Here is a 9,062-nt window from a genome sequence, read left to right as displayed (position 1 = left end):
AAAAAGGGTTAAAAACATATAATGGAATGGAAATACTGGATGTGTATCTGATCCTAAACAATTAAAGATGAGATTTAAGGAGAAAACGGATTAAAGGAGAATAAATACCTTCCCACCAAGGATTAAATGTTTGTTTAGGTGCAGGGGATTGTAAAGAGCAAGTTTACTTACATTATCCGTTTCTCTCCCATCGGTTTATCCAGTATCCCCGCTTACAATACAAGACAATTAGTCCTGCATTGTATGGGATGATAGCAGCGCTATCATGCGACCACAGCACAGAGTGGCTTAGGTAAGAGGCTGCAGGGGATGCATTTTGGAGGTAAGGATTCCCCTTATCCTAGCTCATGTAGGAAATGTCTTGTGATATGTACAAACAAGTTGTGTTTTAAGAGAGGAGTATAAAGCACTGATATTTATAGTGTGTCACACTAAGGATAAAGGTATGGAAGGGTCTTTAGAGTTGACACACACACATCTGTCCCTTTGTCTTTATGGTAATCACTAAGGATAATGACATGTGCTATACAGCTTTGAAAAAGAAGCTTTGAATAAAGTTCAGACGTATAGGACATGAGTGATCTCTGGACTGTGAGATTAACTGTTCACATTCCTCTACTGTAAAGCTAGTTAGATAATATCTCAGAGTTTGCAATAAAAAAAAAAAAAGCTAACCAGCAAATGTCCATTCTGGACAAAAATGTATTACAAGTATTTACTGGCACAAATATGATCTGGACGCATTTTCGATCAAATTTCGATCAGGGGTGCCCTAGATTGCTTGAATAAAACTTTTTATTGAATCTAACACCTAATTCAGTGATGAACCAGGGTTCTGTTAACCCTTATGGTTCCTTCAGAGGTTGCTAGGGGGTCTGTGAGCTTTGGCAGATTGACCTCCCATGTGATGGTGACCTCATAATTTTGTGGCTAGTGCCATTTGGCTGAGTCTGTAACATGGCACCAAAGCTCTTTTTTACCTGTCTGTAAGAAGGGCAGCCTAAGGCTAATTACACAAGTCAGATGATTCTCATCCAATAATTGCTTTAGGGCTAGTATCAAATGGGAATCTGGAGTGTGTACAGCGCTCGTCCGATGTTGTTCATAGATGTCCTGGCAGATCCACAAACGATGAAGGAATATATTGGAAGTGAAGGGAAGAGAGCACAGCAAGGTGCCATTCCATCGTTCTCCCTCCCTATAGAGTAGAACAGTTCTATATGTACAGCGCTCGTTCATGCATCGTTCAGCCGTTTGTCATTGGAAAGGATTGTGAAAGTGTACACAGCCTTAGCACTGACCACCAATGTAAAGTGTATTTTTTCCATTGACCTTCCATGGTTTTGGCAGTGATTTTCCAAGACCGTAAAATTATTTCAAAGGTTCCTCAGGGGAAAAAAGGTTTAGAACGGGTAGTCTAATCTATTAAAATCTATTTATTGGTTTCAAGTGATCAGATAAATGAGAGCTGCAAAAACTCAATTCCTGAATGTATAAACCTCAAAGCTGCCGGCTAATCTTCTGAATAACTTCAATCCAAAAGGCTGTTTAAATACAACTAGCGTGCATTAACTGTGGTTGTTTATTAAAGTCTAATTGGGACTTTGGTAGAGCTAGAAATCAATCACTAACTGTGTAGTGAAGGGATCTGATCATCTGAAGATTATCTCATGCTGGCTATCCTTATCCTGGCAGAAATAAACCAACAACAGGTTTGCTAAAATAGCATTCACTTACTTTAATGGGTCACTAACGCACTGGCCTGTCCAGTAACGTATTACTCTACAGCCTCTCTCTTGCCTAAATTGAGAATTTGTGGAGCAGATGAATGCTCTCATTATTGATCTTGTCACTAAGGAGTTGTTACAAGCACTTGGATGACTATGTAGAACATGTAGAGCAATAACAGGCAGCCTCACTAACCAGCATTGTATCTCAGGAGAAGGGCCGAGACAGTGACAATGAATGTTTGTTACATATCAGAGGGCCTTCATATTCTGCAGAAACTCTATTCCCACATTTAGGCACCTCATCTATGCAGCAAAAATGTTTGTGCAGTATTATCATAGTCCTACTTTGGTAATAAGCACATGTTGCTTGCATATTAGGTATACTCTTACCTATTTTGTGTGCAGCGTTCTATGATTTTCCCATACAGATCCTCAGCCAAGTCTAGTTGACGTCTCTCCAGCTCTGCATTTGCAGTCTCAAGCAGACTATGCTCCATTCTGATAAAAAAAGAATCATGAGATCAATTAGAACATTAGCTTTGGTCTAAACAGTTGTTAAACATTACATTACATATTGCTAGAGAAGGACAGTATGGTGAGTTAATGATTAATGCTGACCCTGGCAGAACTGTGTACAGTATCCTCCACAACAATGTCTCTACCTCCTATTTTTTGGTTTCCTTTCCACAATCCATAAAACTAGTTCGGAGGAATCAGAAGTCTATGCATAGAGCTGCATACCCCTATTTAATGTACGGCGCTGCGTAATATGTTGGCGCTATATAAATCCTGTTTAATAATAATAATAATAATAATAATAATAGGCATGATTTATTAAAGCAGTATTAAAACTGGAGAACATAGACTATCATGGGAGAAACCAGCAAACCTTGAAAGGATGTGGTCCAGGATTGAAAACATTTGCCATGGTGATTTTAAAGAAATCTATTCCAAGTTTGCTGAATCATCCAGGTTCTCCCATGGTAGTGATCTTCTCCAGTCTTGGAGAGTTTTATATAATCAGACCTATTATCTCAGAATTGTAGAAATAGGTAAATATGTTTACAACAAGGACTGCACCAGCTTTACCAACAGGAAAAGTAGCCATATGCCTAGAGTGACAATACCATCCAGACAATGGAGGGATCATGCTAGATAGTAATAGTAGATTGGGGTTAGGATCTATAGGTGTCCAAGGCTGGAAAAAGAACAAGTTAAAGCAGAAGTAACCAAAATAAAAAAACATACTCACCTTTACTTTCAGAGATCGGTCGATCCCTCCAGAGGTTTTCTCACGTCATCCTGATATCCTCCATCACAGTGCTGAGGAAGTGCCGGGCGCCACTATCTTCTTTGCTCTTCTTCCTCCTACGTCACCTGATCTCGCACTGGGCAGGTGGGAATTCGGGTGACGTAGCCTGCAGTAGATACAGAAGAAAGTGCCAATCTTACTGCACATGCGTGAGATCAGCATTTTATTTTTTCCCATTGAAGAAGAAGCTCCTTCTGTACATGGGTTTTACCTTGCCCTTCCATCTTTACCATCACAGTGGTATAGGCTGAAGGGCAAAGCCACAGTCTCCTGGGACGCAGTGTAGGCCGCAGGCTGCTCCTTCTGCGCATGTCTAATCATTGGCATGTGCAGTAGGGGCTTTCCTGGAATGAAATTGCTGATCTAACTCATGCGCATTGGGATCAAAACTTTTATATTTTTTTTATATTATCAGGAAGGTGCATCATTCGATCTCTGCACAGTGTAAGGTCAGGTGATGGAAGAAGATGGCAGCGTCCGGTGGAAGATGGTACGGCATGGTCTTACAATAGCAATGCCATGGCTCAGGATGACAGGCCGGACCTACTGGAAAGATCAGATAGTGGTATCTAGGGATGACCGATAGGTCCACGAAGTTTCGGCAAACCAATTACGCGGACCCATCGAAAATTTTCTCAAACTTCCGATGGGTCTGCGTAATTGGTTTGCCGAAACTTCGTGGACCTATCGGAAGTTCCAGGAAATCATTACAGGAGGATTCCCAGGACTGCATTGAGCGTCATCAGGATTTTCCTTTCCTCAGCCAATCAGAGAGCACTAGAGGTTTTGAATAGGGAGACTTGTCCCCATTTAACTTCTAGTACCGGGGATCGCACACTGAGCTGGTCAATTAATGCATTAAATGATTTTTTTTTTATGCAAAATTCGATCTTGAATTTACACTGGCCGTTCTCGCTTACAATATCGGTAAGCGAGAACAGCCAAATTTGCCGCGAGATCATGTTTACAAATCTAGCTTGCTTATCCCTTGTACTAAAGATAAAAATGATTGGCCTAAGGGGGTCAGGGCATCAGAAAAAAGAATCCTGAGCGGGCACACAGGTGCTGCCAAGGCCAAACAACCCAGTCTGATACCATCTACCCCGACACTGGTTCACTCTCAATGGCGGACTTACCGCCAACCTGATGTGTGCACATAATAAAGGCCACATTGTTAGCAGAATCGCATATTGAGCTGTTTGTATATGTGAATGACAGGTACTCTTGAACACAAAATGTGTCACAGACAGACAATGCCAGAGAAAGGGAAGTTAACAAAAGAGAATAAAGAAAGCAGTAACCTATATAATATTATATAATACAATATACAATATAATGACAACTATAACATGACATAATAATACATTGTACAGGAAGTACATATAATGCACAATGATTCCCGCAACAATGGTATCCATGGATACAATACACAGCACCCCCAACTTACTGCTACTTCCGACGTTCTCAACTCGTCACATGACCCGTGCGGAGCCGCGCCTCGTGCATGCGCGCCAGATCACGTGCTACAAGAGTGAGCGGGTGACGTCAGCGCCCCAGGCTTCTTGTTGGAGTTTGCATTGCACAGACACCAGCTCTGTATTTTCACTCATTTATTCACACAGCTTCACATCTATATTTTCCAAAGGTGTGCAAGGAGCAGTGTAATAATCTGATATGGGAAAGGTGTACACAGAGATCCAAAGTCACATGACAATGGAAATCCCTGTCGTCATTTGCATTGATTATAGGAATGGTCATCAATAAAGTGATTTAGAATAGCTAACTGGTATCTGTTACCATAATAATGTTCCTTAATCCTGGGAAAGGCTGCAGGATGAGGGAGGAAGCACATAATATTTACAGCTAAACAAGAAATTAGATAAATAACCCTTATTACATCACCAGCAGTAGGATGTTTGTCTACAAGCAGAAATCTTAGATGGATCAGTGGGCCATTTCAGACCCACGATGAGCCTTCGTATCCTGCTTCCCCCATTTAAGTGAATGGGAGAATTTTGGAACCTTTGGCTGAAGCAGATTGTGGCTCAGTTCCTGGAAGCGTCAAACAGCCTTTGACCATGTGGTTGTTGGAAGAACTGCACCGCGACCACATGCAAATCTGATTACTGCTTTAAGGAGCTGACAACGGTACGATTTAACACTACAGATTGAAAGGATCCCAATGCATCTTTTCTCAGTCTTTTTACTTCCCAGGAACCCTTTTTATAATTCTTTTTTCTGGTTTCTTGGGGAATTGCTAACAATTTTTTAACCCACAGCTCACCATGCATTATTGTTCAGCAGTAAGTTGTAGAAAGTTTTTAATAAAAATTAAAACAGTAATACTCCCCCCCGCCCCCGCCCAGAGAGAGAGAATGGTCCTCTTTTCTTGACTGTGTTGAGTAAAAAAGACACTTTTTCCAATTGGTGGTGGGTGAGTGGCCTATTTCCATGAGTGGGAGTGGAACTGAACACACACGATGAGTGGATCAGGACCCTCAGGAATCCGTTGGTAAGGGTTATCAGCAATGATCACAGGACAGAAGTACCATACAGACATAGATTACCTCCAGAGGTAGAACTTTGGGGTACAGTCAGGACAATAAACAGGATCACTGTAGCAAGGGTTGCTTCAGAACAAGTAGCATTGTATAGGGAGGCATAAGGACAACTCTAAGATACAACAAGGTAAGTCCTGAGCCACAATGATAACAGCCTGGTGCAAGGGTCGTTTCAGGAGCACAAGACAGCAATATGATACAGCAAGGTAACAGTCCAGTGGGACACAAGGCATCAATATAGTACAAATAAATAAACAGCAGTGAAGTAGCTCCCATATATGTGTGGAAGTGAACTTACCCCTCGTGTGAAGCAACCACAGTTTCTATTAATTACCAGTAAAGCATCAACCAATTTCAGTTTGTGGTTAGTAAAGCATGCCCCACCGGTAGGCATTACTGCATTCCCCCAATTTAATCCAGCACTCACTATTTGCATCTGTTGTAGGTTAAGCTGTACCCCGTTTCTTTTGGTAGCCTAAGAATAGCCCCTTTTCTGGCAAATAAGGCAGCAGCCCTTTTTCTGTTAGTGGGTAAAAAAAGTTGTTCCTGATTTGCATTAGTGGCCTGTAAAGCGCCCGTTTCTATAGGCTGAAGCACCCCTCTAGTTTTGGTCTGTGGCTACTTCCAAGCCTACTATAACTATATGTATACAGTATTATACCTATCTGCAACTAAATGTATTCCTATTGGTTTGTGTCTCACCCATGGAATCTGCTGTCTTGGTGGACCCTCAGCCAACAGCAATAAAAAAAATATTGTTTTGTAAATATATGACAAATGAATAAAACTATTGTTGTTAAGGCCAATATTATAATAAATATTATTTTATAAATATAGTCCTTCATGTGCACATTTTTTTAAAATACTGGTACTGAGCAGAGCAGTAATGGACTTTGTTTTGTGGTAATAAATGTTATTTTTTTTTCAATCATACAATAGTTTCTAATTCAGTTAGATAAATATAGGAAACCTTCGATTGGTTCACCAAGGAATAAAAGTGGGTTTTACGTGTCTCTGGGCCATTACTATATAGTAACATATACTATGTCAAAGCAGCTATGTAATGGGAATGTAGCATGTACTATGTTAAAGCTGCCAATGCATGGCAATGTTTAAAATACTGAACATGCCCATTGGTTTAATGCAATACTTTACTGTGGGTTACTAATGTGAGAATGCTTTGCCCATTCAGGTCAAAGCAGCAAGCAGACTTTAAGTCCCATCTCCCCAGCAGCACATACTCACCTATCACTCACTTCATTACCATTCTGTTAAAAACCAGGAGCTAAAATGTGCTGTAGTTTTGGGTATAAAGAAGCAAATGACAATCAGCATTGGCACAGGGATGTCTGTAGCTCTCTGTAAGCAATGACTTTGGTATCTGTAGCTTACACAGGACAATACGTATACTCCCAGAGCCAAACCAAACATTTGAGACTACTGCAACATCCTCCTCTCTATGGAATGGTCTTCCTTGTCCTATTCGGCTTGTTCCTACTTTCTGGTCATATAAAAGAGCACTCAGAACCCTTTTTTTTACAAACATGCCTAGCCATCTTATTCTGTCTTTTGAAACCGTCACTACTTCCCACCTCTACATATCTCCCCTTCTATTGTGTGTTACTTCCCCCATCTCCTAAATTGTATAATCTTCAAGGCAGGGTCCTCTCCTCTGTGTCACAGTCTGTATTCATCTGTCATTTGCAACCCTAATTTAATGTACAGCACTGCGTAATATGTTGGCGCTATATACATCCTGTTTTTTAATATTAATAATGTGTATATGAGGGGGTCAAATTAAAGTAATTCAGTTGGTTTAGAACAGCTTTTCTCAATATTTCTAACATTGGGGAACACACAAAAAACTTTCAAAAAGTCTTTAGGCAACCCCTGCTAAAATTATTATAGCCACAGCTCACAGTATATTAGATTTGCGATCTTCATTGCTGGCCATTAGGAAGATAATCACCTTTACAGATAGCCAGAAAGATCATTGGTGTAAGTAAAACTGACAGGTTGCTCAGTGCTCCAAGAATCCTGGGCAACTTTTAGAGGAACTCCTTTTGTAAAACATTGGTTTAGACTAAAGAATAGACTAATTTTAGTGCAAGATAACATAGCAAAGGTAACCTGGTGTATAAATTACAATTAGTGTGTTTGGCCATCAGTTAGATCTGTCATAGTAACCCCACAAACTTTACGGCAAAGTCTACATGGCTCATTTCCCATCCTACACTGCAGCACTATCTGAACTCCAGGACAATTCACTGGGAGCTTTTCAGTAAGACTGCACTGATCCTCTCTTGGTATTTCTGTGTTCCTTATCCTGTCAGCAGTTATATAGACAATGTGTGCTTGTTGAAATGCAATATAGGTTCCCTATATTGTGTGTTTTTATTATGTTTAAGTATGATCATGTTTGTATTTACCTGCTGACTTCAGTGCTTTGCTGCAAAACTTCCTAAAAAACAGAACCAAATTAGTTGAAGGACAGACCAGCTATCATATTCTTGCTCATAAAGATACTGGATTCTTAGTTAAAATAAGGCAAAGTAAGCACACAGTTCTGGGCTTTCCTTTTAAAACGTCCAGAATGCTTTACAAATCGAGCTTCATGGACACATCCCATAATATATGTTTATTTGTAATAAAAAAATTTATACAAATGATGAAAAAAATATACAGTTTACAAATTTGTAAAGGATACATTAAATGAACAAAAATACATTTACCGTTTTTTTTTAAAGTACAAAGAGAAGTTACAGGTTTCAATGATATTCCGGTAATCATAGAGATCTTTCCTGCATTTACTGCTATATTCAGCTGAACACAGAAAAACCCTCCTTTACTATTGCCAAGTCTCCCTTTACACCTATGGAGGGGAAGCTCATTTGCAATGGCTTTGTCAGGTGTTAGGAACTCTAGCTGACTGATCTGAGTTCTTAGTTGCCCCACAATACATTGTCAGTGCTGAAGACTTTAGGTTAGACTCTTTCTACAATCCATTTGGTCCAATGAGAAAGACACATCAAATAACGTGATTGTCCAACCTAAAGAAAGCAGTTGTTTGACAATATGCACTTTATAGGTATATTTACATTTACTCTATGGACAAACTTCCAGTCCATATCCCATGAGGATTCACTCATTTAGGGATCAATGGCAGACTATTAGATTGTTGCTGTGTACATAGGAATATTATGAAGTGGAGCTATGACACAGAGGACAGAAGCTGTATGCAGCAATCTCTCGATCTTGAACACCATGCTTACAAACACTGCACATCCAGAATTGGTATTCTGTAATGGGTCTTCCTGAAGCAATGCATGTTGGGAATTTTCCATCACCACTGTAAAAGAAGCAAAAATTTACTCATGAACACAAACAAAATAATTATCAGAATTGCCTAACACTAGCCTCTAGATTCATAAGTTAGGTGGTCATGTGACTTTAAGAAAG

At 39.9% G+C, this 9,062-nt stretch overlaps 2 protein-coding genes across 3 annotated transcripts in view; both read right to left on the bottom strand.

Moving 5' to 3' along the window:
* The window catches only part of TTC32 (tetratricopeptide repeat domain 32), a 7,549-nt gene extending 2,934 nt beyond the window's left edge, over positions 1 to 4,615 (bottom strand). Inside the window, exons 1-3 of one of the 2 annotated variants that reach the window (XM_072407500.1) lie at positions 4,490 to 4,615; positions 2,983 to 3,148; positions 2,121 to 2,228 (exon numbers count right to left, since the gene is read on the bottom strand). In XM_072407500.1, coding sequence (XP_072263601.1) covers positions 2,121 to 2,227 — 107 coding nt within the window. In that variant the 5' untranslated portion in view covers position 2,228; positions 2,983 to 3,148; positions 4,490 to 4,615. The remainder of the gene's footprint in view (positions 1 to 2,120; positions 2,229 to 2,982; positions 3,149 to 4,489) is intronic. The other variant, XM_072407499.1, reaches the window with a different exon arrangement.
* A 3,613-nt stretch (positions 4,616 to 8,228) lies between these two features.
* Positions 8,229 to 9,062, bottom strand: part of WDR35 (WD repeat domain 35) — a gene marked incomplete at its 5' end in the record, with an annotated part of 36,825 nt that continues 35,991 nt past the window's right edge. The window contains 1 exon segment of the mRNA XM_072410085.1: positions 8,229 to 8,952. Coding sequence (XP_072266186.1) covers positions 8,802 to 8,952 — 151 coding nt within the window.

The sequence above is a fragment of the Pyxicephalus adspersus genome, chromosome 4 (assembly GCF_032062135.1).
Source record: "Pyxicephalus adspersus chromosome 4, UCB_Pads_2.0, whole genome shotgun sequence".
Lineage (NCBI taxonomy): Eukaryota > Metazoa > Chordata > Amphibia > Anura > Pyxicephalidae > Pyxicephalus > Pyxicephalus adspersus.
The sequence above is the reverse complement of the archived record's forward strand: the minus strand, read 5'-3'. Positions and strand labels throughout refer to the sequence as shown.